This window comes from Suncus etruscus, chromosome 7, assembly GCF_024139225.1.
Source record: "Suncus etruscus isolate mSunEtr1 chromosome 7, mSunEtr1.pri.cur, whole genome shotgun sequence".
Lineage (NCBI taxonomy): Eukaryota > Metazoa > Chordata > Mammalia > Eulipotyphla > Soricidae > Suncus > Suncus etruscus.
In genome coordinates this window covers 84,256,519-84,280,301 of record NC_064854.1, presented here as the reverse complement: position 1 = coordinate 84,280,301, position 23,783 = coordinate 84,256,519, and the positions used below count along the sequence as shown (strand labels likewise).

At 49.0% G+C, this 23,783-nt stretch overlaps 1 protein-coding gene across 1 annotated transcript in view; it reads left to right on the top strand.

The window, feature by feature from the left end:
• The first annotated feature begins 302 nt into the window (after positions 1-302).
• PDZRN3 (PDZ domain containing ring finger 3) overlaps positions 303-23,783 on the top strand; it is a 116,463-nt gene continuing 92,982 nt past the window's right edge. The window contains exons 1-3 of the mRNA XM_049776829.1: positions 303-1,025; positions 8,827-8,913; positions 14,110-14,217. Of these exons, the coding sequence (XP_049632786.1) occupies positions 303-1,025; positions 8,827-8,913; positions 14,110-14,217 (918 nt within the window). The remainder of the gene's footprint in view (positions 1,026-8,826; positions 8,914-14,109; positions 14,218-23,783) is intronic.

The window sequence follows — 23,783 nt, the reverse complement described above, 5'->3', positions numbered from 1 at the left end:
ACCAGCTTTCCAGGGCGGGCGCGCAAGGCCGGAGAGGGGAGGCCCCGCCCATTCCAGCGTGGCTCCGGATCCCGCGCCACTCAGGCGAGCTTCGCGGGGAGCGCGGAGGGCCCGGGCCCGCGTCACCGCCGCTCCCCCACTCCCTCCGGCCGGCCTCGCTGCGCGCGCACTCGCGCCAATACGGCGGGGGAGTCCCGTTCCGGGCGCCTCCAAGGAAGTCCCGGGCGCGGAGGCTCAGTCCGGGGAGCGCGCGCGGCCGGCGGGTCGGGCTGCCTCGCGGGAGGAGGCGGCGGGCCCGCGGGATGGGCTTCGAGCTGGATCGCTTCGACGGCGACGTGGACCCGGACCTCAAGTGCGCGCTGTGCCACAAGGTGCTGGAGGACCCGCTGACCACGCCGTGCGGCCACGTCTTCTGCGCCGGCTGCGTGCTGCCCTGGGTGGTGCAGGAGGGCAGCTGCCCCGCGCGCTGCCGCGGCCGCCTCTCGGCCAAGGAGCTCAACCATGTCCTGCCGCTCAAGCGCCTCATCCTCAAGCTGGACATCAAGTGCGCGCACGCGGCGCGCGGCTGCGCCCAGGTGGTCAAGCTGCAGCAGCTGCCCGAGCACCTGGAGCGCTGCGACTTCGCGCCCGTGCGCTGCCCCCACGCGGGCTGCGGCCAGACGCTGCTGCGGCGCGACGTGGAGGCGCACGTGCGGGACGCTTGTGACGCGCGGCCCGCGGGCAGCTGCCCTGACGGCTGCGGGCTGCCCCTGACGCAGGGCGAGCGGCGCGCGGGCGGCCACTGCTGTGCGCGGGCCCTGCGGGCGCACAACGCCGCGCTGCAGGCCCGCCTGGGCGTGCTGCACAAGGCGCTGAAGAAGGAGGCTCTGCGCGCGGGCAAGCGCGAGAAGTGCCTGGTGGCGCAGCTGGCCACCGCGCAGCTGGAGCTCCAGATGACCGCGCTGCGTTACCAGAAGAAGTTCACCGAGTACAGCGCGCGCCTGGACTCGCTGAGCCGCTGCGTGGCAGCAGCGGCCCCAGACAAGGTAGGCGCAGCCCTCGGGCCTGGTCTCCACGCGCGGCCACAGCTTCTCGCCCGTCCGTCCGTCCGCTGCTCCGCGGGCCTGCTGGGCCCCTGGCCAGCGTTGAGGCCGCCGGGCTCGGAAACTGCAGGCCAGGGAGAGAGGGGGAAAGCGGGGCTTCCCGGAAACAATGACCTCCCTCTTCCAGGCCTGCGATGGGAGAAGGAAGAGTGGGCGAGCCTCTGCCCCCGCCCCTCCTGGCAGTCTGCTGCTCCGGCCTTCACTGCGCAGACAGTCCCTCCACCGCAAACGGGTGCATTTTTGTCTTTCTGGGCATTCCAGAAGGAAGGGAGCCGGTGTGGAGTCAGTAGGAAGCGGGGAGGGAGGTTTCTGCCAGCAGAACCGGCTCTGATGTGGCCATTGCCGCTTGCTCGCCGGGACGTGGCATCTACCTTTCCCCACTTCAGGGCTTGCCCCTTAGGCTCCTGAAAAGCTGTGCCCTGGAGACCCCTGGAGCTGTAACCAATACAGTCCACACCTCCAGGGTTTGTGCCTAGTAAGGTCCCAGGTCAGCTTCAAGTCTGTAGCCCGACTGGCCCGCTTGGAACTTGGCATTCATTCCCTGGTATGACAGAAACCTGGACCTCAGGGACACACATGCAGGAAGTGCCAGCACCAGCCTGTGAGAGCCCTTGTCAACCCCAACCCCTGTGCGTCCTGCACTGTGTAGGCAAAGGCTGCTTGTTGGGCCTTCTCTGGGATGGGAGGTTGCTCTTGTGTTGAGAAACTGAGGATTGTGGGGGCTGCCACTAGCCTAGTCACAGCATCAGACCAGAATTTGGTTGGGTCCTGGCTAGAGGGAGTATCAGTGATGGCTGTGAATACTCCCAATCTCCCTCCTCAGTGAAGGCTTTAAGTGTTCCAACTCTCCCCTTAGTGATGGTTGTGTTCCCATGCTCCTCAAAAGTTCTCCCCTGTCAGTGATGGTTGTGACTGCTCCCACTTCTCAGTGATGTCTTTCAGAGTTCCTTCTCTTACTCATTAGTGAGGACTGGATTCTACAACTTTCCCCTGAGTGATAGTTGAATATTCCCACTCCCCTCCTCTGTGAGTGCTTACTCCATTGTTTCTGTAAGTGCCCCCAGTCTTTCCTCAGTCATGGCTATAAGCACTTTTACTTTCTTTCCTGAACATCTCAGGGCACAGCCATCAATAGACCTCACTACTGGAAGGAGCTGGCAGTTTGGCCTGCTGACATTTGACTTTTGAGTGACTTACGCTGTGTGGAGCGAGCAGGTGGGGCTTTGCTGTCTGTAGAGAACTATAGTCCCCTGACCAAAGAGACCACATTTCCACATAGGATACACCTATTTCAGGAATGGGGGATGCTCCTCCTGGGGCTGCATCTGTACCCCATTTCCCTTCCTATACTGCAGGTCCCCCAGCTGCCACCACAACTGGCCAGCTTGGATATAGGGCAAATATTTACTGCTCTGGCTCAGCCTGATAGCAGAGGCTGAGGGGCTGCTGGGAACCTGCGTTGCCAAGCAGATGGTGTGTCTGGTTCGGAGAGGCTTGGGGGGTGAGGCTGGGGGTGGAATCTAGTCCCAGTTCTTCCTGCAGAACTGTTATTATTACTTTTTGGGATCCCTCACTAGGGAGCATGTTTATAAATAGGCCTGGTGCAGCCCCACTTACACATCCTTCATTGTCAGCCTGGTTTATTATTTCTTGTTTTCTTTCTGTACTGTTTGGGTAAACTCTCTCAGAATCAAAAATAGATACTCGGATCAACACTGTGATGTTCTCAGGGCATGGAGCTCTCTATAGGGGCTGCTTTAGAGCAGCTTTGTTTGCTACTTTCTAGCATGAAGGGCCGCGGGAAGGATTTCCATGGGTCTCCTTAGTCAGTGACCTGAGCTGGGCTTTTGGCTGGATTGTGCTTCAGCTGGGCCTCAGGGAAACTGAACCTCCTGCCCCAGTTAATTTTCCACAGCCTGTGTGACTGCTTGCTGTGGGTCCTCTGGATGATGCTTATCATCTTCCAAAGTCCCACTTTGCCTGCAGAAGGATTTTCTTTCCTGTAAACTGTCAGATGAATACTTCTAGTTTTTACATCTTGCACTTTCCATCTCTGTTACAGCCTGGAATGGACAAGAATTACTCCCTTTTCCGAATTCACTTTCAGGCCTAGAGCTTGTCCACTGGCCCTAGTTCTGCTTTTTATAGCTTTTCAGCTTGTTCAGGGTGTGAACTTTATGGGGGCTGGTATGTTGTGAGCTGAGCAGTGCTGCTGGCCTCAGCCCCATCATGGTTACCTGCCAGATATGTCCCTGCTCCAGTTTTGGGAAGACCTCTGGTCCTTGCCCACACATGTGGAATAGCTACTTAGCTCAGAGGGGCTCTCTCCAGTCTTAGTTCTATCCTGAGAAAGACCAGCAGGAAAACATACTACTAAAACATAATACCCTTGGCTAGTCTCTGGGGAGTTTTATCCACCAAAACTGTAATCAGAGTGTCTTTGACTCCTGCCATCATGGCCGCTTCTCCCCACACTCTATGCTGCCTGCTACCATCACTCCTGTACCCTTTCTCCAGGTCCATATCACTGGTCCTAATCCTGTCTCATGGTCCTGCCACTACCACACTCTGTTTACCTGCTCACATGCCCTCTATCTTCCTAGTCACTACAGCCCAGGGGCTCACTGGATGTCGATGTGGTTCCTGAGGTGATCATGTGCTGTGATGTGTGTCTTTATGAATATGTTTCCTGCGGCAGTCACATGATGAAGGATCTTGGGTGAATCTCAAACAGTGTCTCTGTGGACATAGTCTCGCAGCATGTCTGCATAGACATAGTTTGTTGAGGTGGTCACATGTCATGAGGTCAACATGTGATGATCACAGCTGTTATCTGGATTTGGTTCCTAAGGCAACCACTTAACATGATAGATTTTCAACTCTGTGTGGATATGGTTCTCCTTGTGTCCTGATAGATCTTGGCTTGTGTGTGGACACAGTCACTGAGATGTCATGTTTCTATTGGATCTTGGCTTGTGTCTCTGTGGATAGGGACTGTGAGGCAACTAAGTGCTGTGTTGGAGCTTTGTATGTGCCTTTGTGAAAATGATTTGTGAGACTAGCATATGTTGTGATAGATCATGGGCTATATCTGTATTTTAGATCCTGCTCTCCTAAATGGGCTTTCTAGAACTGAGATGGCTAGATTAGACAATCAATTCCATCAGTAGGATTTCAAAGTACACCATGGCACTTGACCCCTGAGCTGGATGCTCTGGTCAGCGACTATTCCTCTCACTGTGGTCCTATGTCTAGAGAAGAACACCATTGGCAGTTCCTATAGGGAACAGTACTCCCATAACTCTTTGTAGGAAGGGGTGGTTGTGCCCTGACTGCCTCAGAGAAGTTGTTTTAAAGTCTCAGTGACAGGTATGATCCTGAGTGACACTCAGCATGTGGGGTGGGGGTTTGGGACTGGATAGGGTGTGTAGCATCAAAGCCCTTGGAGGTGAGTGGTGATGGAGGCCTTTGTCCTCCAGCTCAGGACCATGTGGCTTCACCTTCTCCATCAGCTGGCGGGTCTGCCAGTTCAGGTGATTGCGGCAGGTAAAAAACTCACATGCAGTCAGGCTTCCAGAGAAATAACATCTTTATTTGCCCTGGCCATCACATGTGGCCTATAATCTTCAAGCTATTTAAGCATGCTCTTGTCAGCTTACCCTGCGTCTAGCTTCTTTCAGCCATCTTTCCTCCAGCTTTCTCCTCCATCCTCCATTCAGGCCAATCTCTCTTGGCCCCTCAGGCCAAACCTTTTAAACCTCCCTAAGGCCCCTCCTAGAAATGGGAAGGTCTTTCTTGTAGGTAAGGTTACACAAAGAATAGGTCTAGGGTTACAGAGTAGACCCCATTACTGTGAGGCCCGTGGCTATAAGAGTCCACAGCTAGCCTTGTGGCTATAAGTTGTTGTTCCACCATGTTACCAATGAGTCTGAATATGGTACCTGTTGGATTCAGTGTTGGGGCAGTTGACCGCTGCTTCCCCTTTATTTAGAGTATCCGACTTCACACAGGGGTCATGGCAAGCCCCCAAAACAGACCATGAACTTTTCTGTTATAGGATTGAGGCCTTGGTTGGTGGAAGTCTGTGATACAGTAGGGGTGAGGCCTCTGGGAGTATCTCCCATCTTTCTCTAAAGTAGCCAGCACTGCTTGCTGTCCTAGTATGAGGTTCTAGGAGCCCTGGAACTGTGGAGAAAGTCCAAGTCAATGCTTCTTGAGCTCTTTTGGAGCCTTAGAAACTGAAGTTGGTGAACATGTCTGGGGCATCTGCAGCAGGAAAAAAGTCAGGCTCATGCTGAGGTGTAGGGAGATCATGCCAGAACATTCTTTGCAGACTGCTCCGGCACTAAGGAAAGTTGCATTATCAGCACTGTCCTTTCCCCTGCCTCTCCTGCCTCAATGGATATCAATCAGTATATAGCCTATCTTGGATATAATCTACAAAAGTCTTTTTGGGAACTGTGCCCTGCAGACCAGCTCTTGAGGCCCCGGGTGTGGAGTGGCCCATGCATCCTCTTGTGGCAACAGGAGGTGGCTGGCTCTCTGGCAAGGTTGGGGGCTCACATCCAGAAATGTGAGCCTGCTCAGCCCCCAGCCTTCTATCTAGGTCTATTCACTAAATACATGGTTGCAGTAGTGCCACAGACAAGACAGAGCAAGCCGTGGTCATCCCTGGCACAATGAGCTACTAGTTCTGTACATGTGGGGTGGGTAAAATTTCTTTGTTTTTCATTTGTCTCTTTTGGACAAGAGGACATTCTGTGTGTGTTATAGCCAGTATGTTCACTGTTTACACATTCTTTTCTTATCCTGAGTTGGTTGAAATAGGGTTTGCCAAGATAAGAAAGAACTTTTCCTGTTGTCCCCTACCCCAGGACATTGCGACTCTCTAGATGGCTGAGGTAGCCACACTGGAGAATACTTACTATCTGTGCTTAAAAGAGGTTGTTTTTTTTTTTTTTTTTTTTTTTGAAAAGGGGGCCACAGAACAGATAAGTTTGGGAATTATTGGTTGAACAGGAAGGAAGTTCAGGAGTTGCTTTGTTTCTCTTTTCTGACTCTCTCTTCAGCCAGCAGAGCAAGGTGTATTCACTAAGAGTTGGGGGAACGAAGGTTCTCAGAGCCAGGTCTGTGTTCATTTCCTGAACAACAGCCTTCGAGGAGGTCACTATTGGTGTCAGTGAGTAGCTACAGCAAACAACCCAGGCCTGCTTTATTCTGTTTTGTTTTGTTTGTCCTCCCATCATAAACTTTCTGATAATGCCAGCTGGTCAGTTCTTTTTCAGTGATTTAGTGATTAGGGCCTAGATTTTCATCAAATTCACTAAGACGGTTTGAACTCTGGTAATAAGGATAAACAGCCTGGCCTTCTAGGAAGTGTCAGCTTGTGGAGGCTCTAGTTGCTAGTTGCCTGTAGGTTCTAGCACCAGTTCCAGCCAAATATAGACCAATAGCTAGGCAGTGCTATGCCTGACCCAGGCTCTGCTTTGCCATGCAGGCACTCAGACAGAGCCCACTACAGCTGGCCAGGAGCATGAAACGCAAGCCATCTTGTGCTCTGCCTATGCCTTCCCTCTGCTCTTTGCTCAGCTTATAAGAAACTTCCTTGCTTTTGCAAAGCTGTCTGCAAATGCAGCACTTAGGAGCACTTAGGATCCGCAGCACCCCAGTTTTGTCCTCAAGTGCCACTGTAAAATAAAAATTCTTATGATGCTAGACCACCTCACACATTGTGTTACCTCTTGTTGTCTAAGTATTGGCAGGACTCTTTTTTTTAAATTATCTTTATTTAAGCACCATGATTATAAACATGTTTGTAGTTGGGGTTCAGTCATAAAGAGAACACCCCCTTCACCAATGCAATATTCCCACCACCAATGCCCCTCATCTCCCTCCTCCATCCCCTGCCTATGTTCAAGATAGGCATTCTACTTCTCTCACTTATTAACATTGTCATGGTAGTTGTTAGTGTAGTTATTTCTCTAACTGCACTCACCACTTTTTGTGGTGAGCTTCATATTGTGATCCAGTCCTTCTAGCCCTTATCTGTATTGTCTCTGGGCATTATTACAATAATGTCTTTCATTTTTCTTAAAACTCATAGATGAGTGAGATTATTCTGTGTCTATCTCTCTCTCCTGTTTACTTATTTCACTCAGCATAATAGTTTCCATTTACATCTATGTATATGAAAATTTCATGACTTCATCTCTCCTGATGGCTGCATAATATTCTTTTGTGTATATGTACCACAGTTTTTTAGCTATTCATCTGTTGAAGGGTATCTTGGTTGTTTCCAGAGTCTGGCTATTGTAAATAGTGCTGCAATGAATATAGGTGTGAGGAAAGGATTTTTGTATTGTTTTTTTTTGTGTTCCTAGGGTATATCCCTAGCAGTGGTATAGCTGGATCATATGGGAGTTCAATTTCCAGGTTTTTTTTTTTTTTTGAGGAATCTCCATATTTTTTACAGAAAGGCTGGACTAGATAACATTCCCACCAGCAGTGAATGAGAGTTTTATTCTCTCCACATCCCTGCTAGCACTGATGGTTCTTGTTTTTTTTTTTTTTTTTTTTTTTGTGATGTGTGCCAATCTCTGTGGCATGATGAGATGGTAGCTTATTGTTGTTTTGATTTCCCAGATGATTAGTGATATGGAGCATTTTTATCATGAGCCTTTTGGCTATTTGTATTTCTTCTTTGCAAAATTGTCTGTTTATTTCTTCTCTTCATTTTTTGATGGGGTTAGATATTTTTATCTTGTTAACATGTCATGTTTCTAACACTTTAGGTGGACGGGTCTGAAGAAGCAGGGTAGTGATGAAAAAATAAGCCAAGCTATTCAGGAGAAAGCCATGGAACCAGTATGCACCTGGTGGTATCTCTGAGCACCAAGTCGCCAAGTCAAAAAACTAACTTGTTTTTATTATAACAGTACCTATCTACCATGAGGGAGAAGGTCAAGTGGGACAAAAGTACCAATCCAGTGGGCTTTTACATATCAAAAAAGAGGTTTAAGAAGGGAAGAGGTTGGGGAAACACCTTTGTTTGGGGTTGATAGCTCAGTGTCATCTAACAGTGTCACTATTCCACCTCACTCAGCAAATGGCTGTGTGTTGGTTTAACTGGTCCTACCCTAATTAATATTCTAGAGTGTGATCTGGATTATTCCCTACTTGTATTCTCCCACCCTAGGGTGGGATCTGGTTCTTGTCAATAAAAGCAGGGGTCTGAGGAAGGCAGAGGCTCATTTTTTCTGCATTCCTTCTTAGCAGAAAGCTTGTTTGGTTAGATTCTTTGCTTAAGTGCTGGATTTCCTGAACCCATTCTTGTACCTTTTTACTGTGTGGATTATTTCCTGCATCAACATTTGCTTCCAGATCCATGTTTTTCTAGTGGTCTGGTGTTTGAACCAGAGGGATCAATTCAATATAGCTGTGCAGGTTGTGCTGTTTTTTGTTTGTTTGTTTTTTTTATCCATAGCCTCTTGAAAGAAGGTGAAAGGAGATTCTTCCTCTGATGGCCTTCTTGGAGCCCATTGGCTGATGTGGGATTTCAGGGACCTTGGAGATGCTGCCAGGCCCAACAGGGAGCCACAGTATTTGTGCTGTCCCAGTCCAGGGCTGTTTCCAACAATTGTGTAGTAGGAAAATAGAGCTGCAGCTGGCCTGGTAAGACCCCTGTGGATCTCAGGTTCCTTTCGACTTCTAGCTCCTATACTGAGCTCTGATTCTCTTCCTACAGGGTGAGGAAGCCAAGAGCATGAGGCTTGTGCTGCATCGTGCCGCTGGCTCCCTGGGCTTCAATATCATTGGAGGCCGGCCCTGCATGGTAGGTTCCCTGTGCTGTCTGTGGGGGCAGGAATATGGCTAGTCATGTGTCATGGTGGGTGGGCCTGGGGGCATCTGGAGTGCATGAGGCCTCACTCACAGCCCTCTGCTTTGTCACTGTGCCTGATGGTTTATAACCATCTCTTTGTCAGGGGTTTGTTTTGTTGTCTCCCTTGGGATAGACACTGTTTGGACACTGGGGTCATGTCAAGGCCAAGGTAAAGTGCAGTTGAATTGAGGGGCTTGTCTGCATGAGAGGCAGACATCCAGGCAAGCTCAGATGGATACAAGTGGCTGGTTCCTGTTCTGAGGTTTTCTTAGGAGCAGCAAGAGGGATACCCAAGAGAGAGGAGACACATGAGAGATAAGTGGGAGCAGGTGACATGGGTCACACACGCTGTTCCCAAGCTAAGCACCTGAAGCCACTCTTGGAGTTGCCACACATTGACACCTTTCATCCAGCCACATGCTCCACCATGAATCCAGAGAAATGATTTCATCTTCTCTGCTCAGAAATATAATATCACCTTCTATGCTCAGAAGTACAAGATCCCACCTGTACAGAAATGGCCCAACCACCAACTTTTCCTCATTAGTTGTGGCAAGTCGTTCTGCCATGCCCACTGGGACATGGAGGACAAAGACTCTCTGGGGATGGGACAAATGAGGCCAAGGTTTAGAAATGCACATGCCGGGGCCGGGCGGTGGCGCTAAAGGTAAGGTGCCTGCCTTACCTGCGCTAGCCTAAGACGGACCGCGGTTCGATCCCCTGGCATCCCATATGGTCCCCCAAGCCAGGAGCGACTTCTGAGCGCATAGCCAGGAGTAACCCCTGAGCGTCACCGGGTGTGGCCCAAAAACCAAAAAAAAAAAAAAAAAAAAAAAAAAAAAGAAATGCACATGCCTTCCTGAACATACCACAGCCTTCATGCCCACAGGTGCACACATACAGGGACATATATGCACATGCACATAGGGACATATACACACATGGGGGTACAGACAGGTACAAAAAAACTAAAGGACACATAGACATACATGGGGACACACATGGAGACACAAGCACACAAGGACACACACTCTCAAAAACATAAGGACACACATGGGGAATGCACAAGGACATAGATACACACATAGGAATGCACACAAGGACACAGAAACACAGGGGCATACACACTCATAGGGACATACTTAGGTATACACAGTCACATATAGGAACACAGATATACATAGGGATATACTCAGACTCACAACACAAAGTTAGGGACAAATACTAGAGCACCAACACTGGGACACATGGAAACACACAGAAACATACACATAGGTACACATGGACACAGATACAGAGAGACATAGTCACACACAGACATAGAAACACATATAGAAGGCATACTCAAACATTCCGTAGATACAAATATGTGCAAACACAGGAAAACATGCACAACACACATGCACAAATATGCGTAGACACCCATTGGCATAGTTTCCCAGGTGAGTCCAACTGCTGTCCCCAGAGCAGAAGGATGGGCAAGAACTTTGCTGATGGTATGAGGGTATCCCTGTGGGTCCCTGGTTTTGTTTTGCTTAGAAAGAGAAGCATCAAAGGGAAAGACAGTTTCTTCACTCAGCCTTCAATGAACCTGTGGTTCACTTGTAAGGGTGCATAGCATTAGTCACTTAGCAGAATCCTAGTGTGATGGTGAGGGATCAATGGGCTCTGTACACTCTCAGTGGGAGGACTGGGGTTCGGAAGCTCAAACTGGCTGCACTGTGCTTTATGCTAAGCAGAGTATGTAGGCAGCTATGGTCATTACCCTGTATAGCTTCATAATTTGAGTCACCACACATTATCAGAGTTCTTGTCCTAGAGCCCACACAAGCAGCTGTGTTCTTTGTCAGGTCTGATCAGAATGACTTAGGCACAGAACTGAGCCTGTGGCTGGAGCACCCTCAGAAGGGCCATCCTAGGGCCAAGCTATCTCCCTTTTGCTAAAGTGTGACTTTAGAAGACACCAGTTGGATAAGGCAGACTTCTATGCTCTGCTGTGTCCTCTTTCTGCAAGAATTCCATGCATGTTCCCTGGAGGAAAATAGAGCCATGTGGGTATATATGTCATCTTTCCAGTTTTTTTTCCTTTGGTTTTTGGGTCACACCTGGCAGCGCTCAGGGGTTACACCTGGCTCTACGCTCAGAAATCGCTCCTGGCAGGCTCGGGGGATCATATGAGATGCCGGGATTCGACCTTCTGCATGCAAGGCAAACACCTTACTTCCATGCTGTCTCTCTGGCCCCTCATATGACTTTCCAGTTTGACCTGATTAGCTAAAATAGCAGAGCAAGACCTCACTGTTGAGTTGTAGCCTAGAAAGAGGGCATGCTGCTAAAAAAATCCAGGAATGGAATCACCAGCAGGACGATATTTGCCCTGGTCTCCTCTTGGAGCCAGATGAGAGGTACAAGTGGAACGAGTGTGTGTTACCCACCACACATCTCCTCTCCATTGCTGATACAGGTTCCCACACCAGTCTCAGTGCTGAGGAAGCCATAGGCATAACTGTCCTCCTTGTAGGATCTGGGGAAACCATCTCCTTTTTCAATCAGTCCTGTTTGTTGCTGATCAGTTAGTCCTGATCAGTTACTTTAACTAAATTGCCGTCTCTTATGTCCGAAGGAGGAATTCCAGCTGTCCAGGATGGAGTCACCTGATTTCTCCTGTGTCCATGCCATTCTGTGTACTTGCACTCTGGGTCCCAACCCCTGGCCCTATCTTAACCCAAATTCTAGGGTCTGTTCTTGTTTTTTTCTTAGGTTTCTGATATTTTCCTCAAGAACCACCTCCTACACACACACACACACACACACACACACACACACACACACACACACACACAAAATATTTTCCTCAAGAACCACCTCCTGCACACACAACACACACATAACACACACACACACACACACACACACACACAGTGATATTCTGCGAAGTGGAATAAAAGCCTGAAAGCCTCTGGCTCCCTAGGAAAAAGTACACTTTGTTGGTCAGTGATATAGGAGAGCCAAGCAGCTAGGTTTAGCTCTTCAGGCCTACTAGGGCCTCAGGCTTTTCAGCCTGTACCTCTGATTTCAAGTACATGGCAACAATTTTCCCATGGGCTAGACTAGAGGAATGCCAATCCTGATGTGGGGGTGGAGGTCTGCTCCAGTTTAGAAGCCACCTGGACCTAGGGAGATGAGGGGAACTGCCCCAACAGGCCACATCGGAGTCCTGTGCCAGTTATCTGTGGTATTGCAGGATAGGACAGCATGCCAGGATGAGTGACAAACCTTGTCATTAGCTACATGGTCAGTGTCCCAGAAACAACGTCATGGATCTGGGTCCCAGATGCAAAGTCTTATTGATGTAGGGGCCATAGGGGCACTGGTACAGGTGGAGGAGAGGACAGTGAGGAGAGAGGTTGTGAGGGACATATACATAAACCTCTGAGCTGTAGCCTGTGCCACAGAGGGGCCAAGGGTGGGGTAGGATGCCTTTTACTGTTTGTGGCCTTCCTACCTGAAATGCTCAGTCTTGCTAAAAGCCAGGCTGCCTATGGTACAACATAGCATCAACATGGACACCAGAAAACCATGTGCCTGTGTCTCCTCATGTGTGTATGTGACCTATGCATGTCTATGTGTTTGTGTCTCTGTGCCTGTATGTATGTGCATGTTCCAGTGTGTCTGGAACAGTGTGTTTGTATATTTATACACCCCTATGTGTCCCTTATGTAACCCTATTCATGTTTGTATGTGCCCCTCTATGTCCCTGTGTGCCCTTGTATATTACTGTATGTCTGTATATATGTATATACTGTATGTCTGTATGTGTCTGTGTCCCTGTGTGTATGTCTTTTTGTGTGTCCCTATGACTATTCCTGTGTTTGTATATCTGTTCTCTTTGTGTGTTTCTGTGCCCCTGTGCATATCCCCTTGTGTGCCCTTGTGTGTCTGTGCATGTCTCTCTGTGTTTCTCTGTATCCCTGTTGCCCTGTGTGTTCGTGTCCCTGTCTACACCTTCTTGTGTATCTCTGTGCGATCCTTGTGTGTGTGTGTGTGTGTGTGTGTGTGTCTGTCTGTCTGTCTGTCTGTACCTGTGTGTGTAGGGTGTGATGTACTCAGGGAGGCACGTGCATTTCTGAGCCATGGCCTCAGTGTCCCATTGCCAGGGAGTCTTTGCCCTTCGTGTCCCAGTGTGGAGAGCAGAGAGACTTGCTACAAATGAGGAAAAGATGGTGGTTGGGCCATTTCTGTATAGGTGGGATCTTGTATTTCTGGGCAGAGCAGACTTAGCTGAAATGAAATGAAATGAAATGAATTCTCTGGGTTTGTGGCGTTGCATGTGGCCAGATGACAGGTGTCAGAGTGTCACAGCTCCTGATGTGGCTTTAGATACTTAGCTTGGGAACAGCATGTGCGCCTCATGTCACCTGTCCCCCTGTTACCTCAGTATGTTCCTCCTTTCAAGGAAATCCATCTTGCTGCTCCTGGGAAAGCCTCGAAGTAAGCTCCTGGGAAAGCCTCGAAATAAGCTTCTCTGAGATTTAAGGAGCCTTTTCAGAGTTTTGTTATATAATTGAAAGTCCTGGCCAGGGAGACTTGAACTTGGTGTTTTAGCAGCAGCCTTTTTTGAATCCAAGTCCAACTGAAAAGCTTTTCATAATCAGATTTCAACTTCAGGACAAACCTAGTATGATCCTCACTGATGTGAATGTTTGGGAGTGGGGCTGCCCTGTGAACTTTCTGAAAGCAATTGGGCAGATATAGTGAGAGGAAAGTAGTTTCCTGTGACCTAGAGGTCCCTGCTCAGAGCACCTGGATACTTAGCAGGGGACAAGGTCACATCCATCACACCCATGGGTGGGTGTTAGTGAAGCCTGCAAGGAGCAATGCTAACTTTTCTTGTGATGCCCCTTTAGAGGTGTAGCAGAAGCAGATAGTTGGTGCTGACCTTGTTCCAGGGTGCGGGGAGAGAATAGACATTGTCCTGGGAACTGGAAGGAGGGCGAATGCATCTTTGCTTTCATCTATGGGTGTTTAATTAATTCAGGAGTCACCTTTGTCTCTGTGGGCAGCAAACAGGGCTGGAACTGTAGTGAGTGTTTGCCATTTTTCATGGATGCAACCTCATGTCCTCCTATGTATCCTCTCTATCTCAAGGACAACCAGGACAGGTCCTCCAACGAAGGCATCTTTGTTTCCAAGGTAGTGGAGAGTGGACCAGCTGCCAAAGATGGAGGTCTGCAGATCCAGGACCAGATCCTTGAGGTATATGCAGTACTCTGGGCTGAGTGTTTCTGTACATCTGAGCACATCTGTGGGACTGTGTGTGACAAGTTTTTAATTTGTCTATTGGTTGGGCACCCCTGGGGATGAGCACATGTTTGTAGAACTGGGCATGGCATCCATGTGTCTGGTGTGGCACAGGGTGGCTGAGTATGGCAGCTTGGTACATACCTGGTAAAGGAGGAGAGTATAAATCTACCAGGCAGAGCAGTGTCCATGACTTTGGGGACACATGGACATCATTGCTTAGTGCCAAGTTTTGGTCCCTGTTGTGTGAAGAGTAGATAAGCCCTCTGTCATTGGTGACATTGTGTTCTGGTGTGTCTGGGCCCTGCTTGGTATGAGGCCCAGAACTATGAGTGCTAGTATGGTATGTATGGTGGCCTTGGCCTGTAAATGGTCTCTGAACTTGCTCCCTGGTGATAGTTACACAGTCCTCAGGTGACATGCAGAGACAGTAAGCACTGTTCCATCCTCTGCCCCTTCCCTGTCCTGTACCCCTTAACCTGTCAGGTGCTTAGTACACTTCCAGGCTCCCCTCATACTTTAGTCTTTGACACCTTGGTGCTTCCTCAGCACCCAGGGCCTATGCAGATACTAGGTGAGAACCAGCTTTCCCCTAGAAGCAGTTGGGGAGAATATCTATTTTCTTCAGCCTGTGTTCCTTGAATGCACTTTCTTGGGAAATATACTTCTGTGTGTTCTTCATGGGGCAAAAGGGTTGCAGGATGTCAGTTTTCCATATGGTAACAGCCTTTTGTCTTTGGGAGCACTAGGTTGAGAGCCCTTTGCTGAATCTTTAAGTCAGCTGGACCTTCTCATCCAGCAAGGGTTTCTCCCAACAGGACTTGCTGGTACAGCTTCTGCAAATGATTCCTTTTATTACTCTTTTACAATGGACAGGGAAGATTCCTACACAGTGCAGGTGCACTGGGGCATCCTACAGCAGCTACATTAGTGCCATCACTGTGTCTGTGCCTGGTCCAGGCTTGTGATTTACAAGAGCATGTGCGGCTATACAGTGGGGGTGTTGTCTCCCATAGTGGGCTTGATTCTGGAGACTGAGGGCCCTGTCTCATGACAGCAGTACTGTAGTCACCTGTGGTTCCAGGGGCAGAGCCTAGGTGTGGGCAAGAGCTTGTCCATCCTGGGCCACTGCAGCATCCTGGTCTTCCCCAGCACTTCTTGCCATTTGCGCCTTGGTAGTGACTGCATCATGTCCAGCCAGCCCTCCCCTGAGTTTTAGAGCAGTTATTTGAAGACTCCCTCAACATTTTCAAGAAGAGAATGCATCACCAATGCCAGTATTCCTTAGTTGAGTTGTTTCCCAGCATGGCTGAAGGTAAAACAGACATGATGTTATGTCACCTTTCAGGGGCTCCCTGTGTGAGTGTGAGGATCTCACAACCCCCTTGCTGCCCAGAACTAGTGGGAACTGCCAACTCCTGCTTGTTTGTGGGTACTGGGCACCCACCCCCACCCTGTGTCTGTGAGAGGGAGGGATGTATCCTGTTCATCCTTCTCAGGATGTGGGTCTGTGTGACCTGCAGCTGTCCACTGGGACATTCCCTAGAGTCTCACTCAGCACTGCTCAGGGCTGTGGTCTGGGGGTCCCATAAACTCAGACCTGGAGTGTTTTGGCTCCAGGACTGAACATCTGTCTACTGAGCTCAATGTTTGCAGATCCCAAGCCTGAGTGTGGCCCAGCCTCATTTGGTGCTGTGGCTGGTGGTCAAGGGCCTGGGGAAACTTGCACTTCAGCCACCCACGTACCTATTGACTACCCCTCTTTGACCATTGCCTACCATTCCTTGCACATTTTATTCACCTCCTATTTACACCCCTACCACCTTGTGACCCTGTCAGCTTGGACCTGGCATCTGTCCCTCTATGATTCCTAGATACCCTCTGTGCCCCTTGGATCAGGCTCCCAGCTCTCTGTAACCCCTGGTCCCAGTGTCTGTCTCTGAGGCCCCTGAAATATGTTCCTGTGACCTTTGGACCAGGCACTTGACCTTCTAGTGACCCAGGACCAAGTGCCCATCCTTCTGTATCCCCTGATTTAAAATCACCCCACATGCTGTATCTCCAACCCCAGGTGAAGGAGTCTGAATCAGGGTCAAACATGAAATAATTCAAACTAGGCTGAGGGTAAAACACGAGAAGACTCTGGCAGTATTCTACCTCGAATCTCCTGCTAGCTGCTTGTCAGAACTTTTTTTTGTTTTGTTTTTATTGAGTACAGAGAGAACCCCCAGGTGGTGCAGTAAATAAGTAGGGGCAGGGGCCAGAGAGATTGCATGGAGGTAAGGCGTTTGCCTTTCATGCAGAAGGTCATCGGTTTGAATCCTGGTACCCATATGGTCCCCGAGCCTGCCAGGAGTGATTTCTGAGCATAGAGCCAGGAGTAATCCCTGAGCGCTGCCGGGTGTGACCCCCCTCAAAAAAAGTAAATAGGGGCAGATAACTCAGGCTATCCTGAATCTGTTCCACCCAGATTTACATATAAGACAATCTTTGTTTTGGGTGAAACAAAGTTGTAAACAAACAGATACAAAGAAAACAGGGATGATCTTTGTTTTGGATAAGATAAGATGTAAACTTACATCCTAACCCTAGTGTCTGACCCTTGGAGCAAGTTCCCATCGCTCTGTGGTCCCATCTGTGTGGTTGTGGGGTGGCACAGAAGCTGCATCAGATGGAAGAAGAAACTGCTTGTGGTTGTTCTCTGGAGGTGACACCAACCACACCTAACAGTCACACCTGATAGTGTTTCTGGTTCTACACTCAGGAATTACTCCTGGCTGGGCTTGGGGGATTTTATGCCGAGGATTCAGTCTGGGTTGGCTGCATACAAGGCAAGCTTCCTCCCAGCTGTGCTGTCTCTCAGGCCCCAAGGAAAGTTACTTCTTCGATCTTCATTGAAGATCTACACAAACTGAATAGAAGTTTAAACTGTTGTGAATATGATTCGTGCAGAAAACCCTATGCTGATGCTTTGTCAGAAATGCAAGAGGAATTGGAGCTGTTGGCTTAGAAGTAGTGTGGACACTGAAGTGGCTTGCATTTACAGATTGGATGACCTGCTCAATCAGGGGCTTTGGGCATGGCTGAAGCTGTGCGTGTTGAGATCTGGGAGCTAGTGTCCTTTCTCCTCTGCTCTGAGGGAAGTGGAATCCTTCTAAATACTCATTACTTTTTGGTATAATTGATCAGAAAACACTGGCAATAGAAACCTTAATGCCCTTTAGTTCAGATCCAGCCTCTTCTTGGTCTTTCCAACAGTGTAAAATAGAAGTGGGAGCAGTTTTTTTCTCCCTGGAGACACTACTATGCCCTGCCTTCAGATGTGTCTTATTTTGTTGTAGACTTTTATCTTAAAGCAGTGGTTCTCAAATAGTGAGGCGCACCCCCGGGTGGGGGGTGCGAGGCTCCATAAAGGGGGCGCATTTGACCTTGACAAACACTGTCATAACAAGCTAAACCCCATGTTTATTCTCTGTATGTCTCTGGAGCTGAGAGTTGCTGTGTCCTGCTTCAAACCCCAAAGCTATGCATTGCAAAACGTGCTCATTGTAGCCATTAATCCAGATATCACCTCTGATTAAAAAATCAGCTCAAATTATTTTATGTATTTTTGTTTTGCAGGTTAAAGTTTTTTTTTTTAAATAAAGATACTATTTACAGTTGCGCGGGGGTGTGAAAATGTTTTCTTCTTAGGGGCCATGACAGAAAATAATTGAGAAGCACTGTCTTAAAGCAACTGTTCACATCCCAAATGGATTTTGGCAAAAGTTGAACAAACAGGATATGGAAAGTTACATTCATATGCTATAAATCAAAGAATGCAGTAAAGAGGCATGAAATGACCTTCTAGTGGGCCTGTTTGCTGAACAAACACCCCTGTACTCCACTTTCTCCAGTAGAGACTTGCACTGTGCTGAATGAGGGCACTACCAGGCACTGTCAGATATCACTAGGGCTCATGTGATACAAACATCCCACCCTTGTTGTGGGATGGGGCAGATCACAGAGGCCTTGTCTATTTTAGGTTTCCTGCTGCCTCTCACTGGAGGGTTGTAGTTGTCACATCATTGCCCTGCTCAAGCTGCTGCTCTGCTAGTTGGGACGCAGGGTATCAGTAGGGCTCAGGTTAAGCCTTCTTGGAAATGAAATCCTAGCCCAGCATCTCTGAGGCCCAGGGGAAAGCTTTGGAGGCTGGATCTTTGGGCCCCACATAGTCATTCTGCTAACTCTGAGGGAAACAGGCTTCAGGGTACTACCCACAGAGATGAGTGGCATTTGTGGTAACAGTATTGCAGTGGTCCCCCACATGGTGGGTTCCAGGGAAGCACAGCAGGTTTGTGGATCCAGAATAGGGTGCTAGGGACCGAAGAGATAGCACAGCAGTAGGGTGTTTGCCTTGCATGCAGCCGATCCAGGACTGATGGTGGTTCGAATTCCTGCATCCCATATGGTCCATTGTGCCTGCCAGGAGCCATTTCTGAGCGTAGAGCCAGAAGTAACCCCTGAGCGTCGCTGGGTGTGACCGAAAAAAAAAATCCAACAACAACAACAAAAAAATGAAATGGGATGCTAGGTGCTGCTTTGCTCCAAAGGGACTTGCGCCTGCTGGATCTCCAGTGGATACCTGCTGAGTCTAGGCCTTCAAGTTCCAGGAAAGCACAGGAGTCTCCTGGAGCTGAGACAGGGACTTGCCATGTCCACCCTGCCAGAAGACTGCAGGCCACATAGCTGACAATGCTGAGTCACTTCCTGAGCCGGACATAGCTAATGCCTCGTGCTCCTACCTAGCTGTGGTGGGGGCTGTTACAGTGAGAGCAGGGGCAGTGTTGGAGGCCAGACACTGCAGACAGGTGCCAAGCCAGCTGTCACTGGGAATAGCATCGCTGCAAATAGATTAGCAAAGGGATGAGGGCCACATTAGTTGCCTGGAACTCACTGGACAGAGAAACCTGAGAAGTGCCTTTTATTTTTTATTTATTTATTTTTTTGTTTTGGGGCAGGGGTTACTCCTGGCTCTGCACTGCTCCTCCTGCACATTCTCTTTCCTGTGGAAGAAGATGCTGGCTGATAGGGAGGTCTGAGACAGCAAGAAGTAGAGGCAAAGACTTTCCAGCTCCAGGAAAGTCAAACATTTCTGTCCTGGGTGCCCAGTGAAGAGCACATGTGGTGAAAGGCAGTTGGTACAACTGTAGTCTGCAAGGATGGGTCACCTAATGCCAAGGGGTGAATTCCCATTATCTGTGAGTCTCACAGGGCAAGATGCTCAAATCCTCTTCCTTACCAGCTGTCAGAAACTATATCAAGAGGAAGTTAAAACCCTACGACTATAGAGATGATAAGCATGTGGCAACCATTTCTTGGGGCAACTAGTTCAGGCTGATTTGAGAGCCTGTGATGCAGTTATACTCTGCTGAGATGCCACCAGCCTAAGTGTTGGTCCAGTGAGGGTGCTTAACCCAGAGAACTGAGGGGATTCCAGGCCACAACTGCAGCCCAAACAAGCAGGTTCACCAGCTTTGCAGGGTCCTGTCCTGATGTAAAGAGAGTGGGGAGTGTACCTGAAAGTGTACCTCTCATCTGTGCATAGCTTCAACAATACATATTTCATACCTCTCACCTGTACACATTTCTCACCTCTCTCTCACCTGCATATACCTGTACCCATACATACCTCTAATCTGTAAACACCTCTTACCTATACACACATCTCACCAACACATACCTCTCACCTGGACATACTCCTCACCGGTATATCCCTTTACCTATACACAACTTTCACATCTCTCACCATAAAACATCTTACCTGTACACACATCTCACCCCTACATACCTTTCACATGTACATAGTCTCGCCTATGTACATATCTTACCTGGACATACCTCTTACCAGGATACATCTCTCACTGCACATACCTCTTACCTACACATGCCACTCATCTGCACACAAAGCTCTCACCTGTACACACTGCTCATGTGCACATAACTCTTACCTGCACGTATCTCTCTCATGTACACACCTCTAGCCTGCACACAACTCTCACCAGTACAACCTGTTTACTGTACACAGCTCTCACATACATCTCATCTGCAAATACTTCTCACTGTAAACATCTCTCGCATAAAAACACATAGCCTGCAGATACAGGCAGGCAACATACAGAGTGAGGCAAGAGTGCAAGCTAATAGCTTCCTCTACCTGGCTTTGCAAATCTCCCAAGGACTAGTCAGTTGATCTCCTTCCAGTTCAGGATGCTCCAGGCATTTCCAGTGACCCCACTTTCACAGTGTATGAGTTTTTACTATAACAGGATTGTCTCACACCAAGAGTCTGGCTGATCGCAACAGAGTTGAAAAGAAGCACCTTTCTCAGTTTGTCTGTAGTAGGGACATAGCTCCATGACTCAGGCCCTTTTCTGACTAGCCCAGGAAGGAGATTCTGCTATGCCCCATATTTTTCAGACAGACGGACTCCTCCCTAGTAGAGATGTGACATGAGGCTTTCACATGGGGATACCTGGTCTGGACAGTTGAGAACCTGACTCTGGCCCCTCTGCATTCCTCTGGGCCCTTATCTGGCTTCTGTAACCCTAGATCTGAAGGATGTTTGCTGGTCCCCACAGAGAAGGGACCCTCAAGGCCACAGGTAGCCATCAGAGGGGCTTACTTTTTCTTAGGAAAACTCCTCAGAAGCATTCCAGCAAGTTCTTAGATGCTCCATTTTATTCATCTGTCCACTTGACAGAGAGAAAACCTAGTTCTGAGGCTTTTGCTTCTTGTATGGTCAATGAATCTCCAAACCTGGCTAAGCTATATCATCTGTGCTTATCTCCTCTCTCCAACACAAGTGACATCCCACAGGAGATTCGCTCCATGCATGTCCTCACCCCATCCTGGAAGCTGATATCAGGCTGCTCTGATATAAAGACTTTGCACCAGGACCCTTTTCACCCTCCCATGTTGGGGCTCCAGTGAGGTTCCCACAGACCCCTGCCCTCAGCTACTGGCCTCTTTCTCTCATTACCTCTCCTGCCACCAGCCATACTCCTCAGCCACACCCCAGCCAAAAGGCTCGCTTACCAGCACTGCTCCAGCCATCAGTCTCCCCAGTACCCAACTGCCCCCCTGTTACATAGTCTGTCAGCATTAGGCCAGACCCTTGCATGTGATGGGAACAATTAATGCTTGGGACTCTGAGATTCAGATGGACACACACAACTTGCAACCTCAGGGACAATGCCATGCTGGACATGTGTCTAGGTTTGTGGATGGTATCTGCCTCCTCAGTAGGAGTAGGATGCAGCAGCTTTGAGCTTGGGACAGGGGAGCTGTCCTTGCTGATCATGATGTTCTTCTCTGTCATGACTACTACATCAGCTACATCTGTGCTACTCATGCTGACACTGCCTTACGCTCAGGCTTCTCTCTGGAGATAGACCATGGAGGCTGAAGGCCGAGGAAGCACACTCAGGACCACTAACAACTGGCCCAGGACCAAATTGGGATGGTTCTAGGGTAATTGAGGGAGGCTGCTAGGGTAGACTATGATCCTAGTATGACCCTCTCTGTGAGGGATTCTGTAGTCCTGCAGTGTGATTCTTACAGGGTTGTTGAGACTTTGCCTAGGCCAGGAAAGGTGTGAGAGTGGGATGAATGGAGCTCAGCTTTGTGGCAGGCAGAGATAGTTGGATTGATATAACGAAATTACAGAAGATCCTCACAGCTCCATGTAGCATTTTGATGGGGACACCTGAGGGCAGAGACATACAACTTACCTTTCCAGTGGGTGTGGGACAAAGCCTAACCTCCTCTTGTTACCTCACCCCCCATGGCCTGTGTTGCTAGATCATTGTTGCTGGATCCCCAGCAGCTATTTGTCCTGTGCTCTGCCTCCAGAACAGGCTTCTCCATCTGAAGTGCATTGGTGGCTGCCCATTCATGTTGTCTTCATTTTCTCAGTGACATGACAACCTGCTTCCTGGGTGCCAAAGCAGTGACTTCATGAGGTTTGCTAAAAGTGTCAGTGATGATTATTCATCACCTTCCCTGAAAGACAAGACAGAATGCCTGCCTGTGTTTAAAACAGAAGCACCTCTTTGGTAGAAGTCCCTAATTGTGCCTGATAAGCACAAACAGATAAGTGTAGTGTTCTGTCTCCATGTAGACGCCCACTTAGTCTGGCCTTGAAGACAGTTGCACCATCCAAGTTCAGTAGATAGAGTCTGTCCTGGCTTGTAGGATTTATGTAGCCCTCGGTAGCATGTTAGAAATAATCCCCTCTGGTTAGACCCTACAGATCATCACAGACTGAGTCAGGCCTTCCCTGCCACTGTGTTTCCTGAATGTCCATGTAATCCTGTGTGGCCTAATTCTGTAGGTGGCTTCTGGGAGGATCCTGATGACCATGAGACAAAGTGAGACCATTGGTGACCTCAGGACCCTCATTCAGGCCTGAGGTCAGCATCTGTCCTCATGAATATTGCATCTGAAAGCTTATAGCTAGGGGGATTCCTCTTGTTTCATGTGTTCACTGTGACAGGGCCTGAGCATGGTCCACAGATTAAGCACATGCTGACACTCCTGAAATTGACACAAGCAATCCCTGGGTGTACACAAGGCATGAAGCCTAAGGTCTGGTTATAAGTGGTAGAATGGGAGGCAGTGGGAGTTAGGTGTGGGGGGAGGGGAGACAGTGGGACAGTGGTGTATATGAGGGGTAGTGGAGGCAGTAGGACATCAGTGTGTATGGGGTATCCCACCATCCTGATTCTTATCTCAGAGGGAAGGCCTCCAACATGCAACAAAGAGCATGGGAATGTCATGGGACCCATGAGCCCAAACATGGTGTGCTAGGTAAATGGTAAGGTTATAGGTTAACATAAATGACAGGGACATTAGTGACTGGTCATGGACTTATATGGATTTTCTGGCATGAATGGAAGGTGAAGATGTGGATGCCAAGACTAACTGGTAAGGGCATAGACCAGATCATCACTGCTCACATATGACTACTGAGGGCATGGACCAGATGACCATGGAAGACACAGGCTTTCACCACCTATCACATGACCATTGAGGACCCAGATCCGGCCATCACTGCTCAGATGTGTTACCAGAACACCACTGTCACTGCTCACAGGTGACCACTGAGGACATAGACTAGGTCATTACTATTTACTTGTGACCTTGAAACCATAGACCAGGTCACCACCACTCGTGTGAGCATCAGGTTTCTACCACATGGTGTCCTGAGGAAGGTGTGCACAGACCTGACCACCCCTGCACATTTGTCCAAGGAGGGGGCCCCCATGTCGAGCATCCTCCCTGTGCTTGTATGTGCTTGTATCTCCTGTGTTTGTATGCACACTTGATGATCACAGGACTCTGTGGAAGGTGATGTGATCCCATAGGGCAGTTCATGGTCTTTCCCACCACAGCCTTGTATAGCACCTATAGATATGCACTTCTGGAGAAACTATGTGTGTTTGTGCCTTATGTGCCAGGAGGTCAGATATAGGATCCAT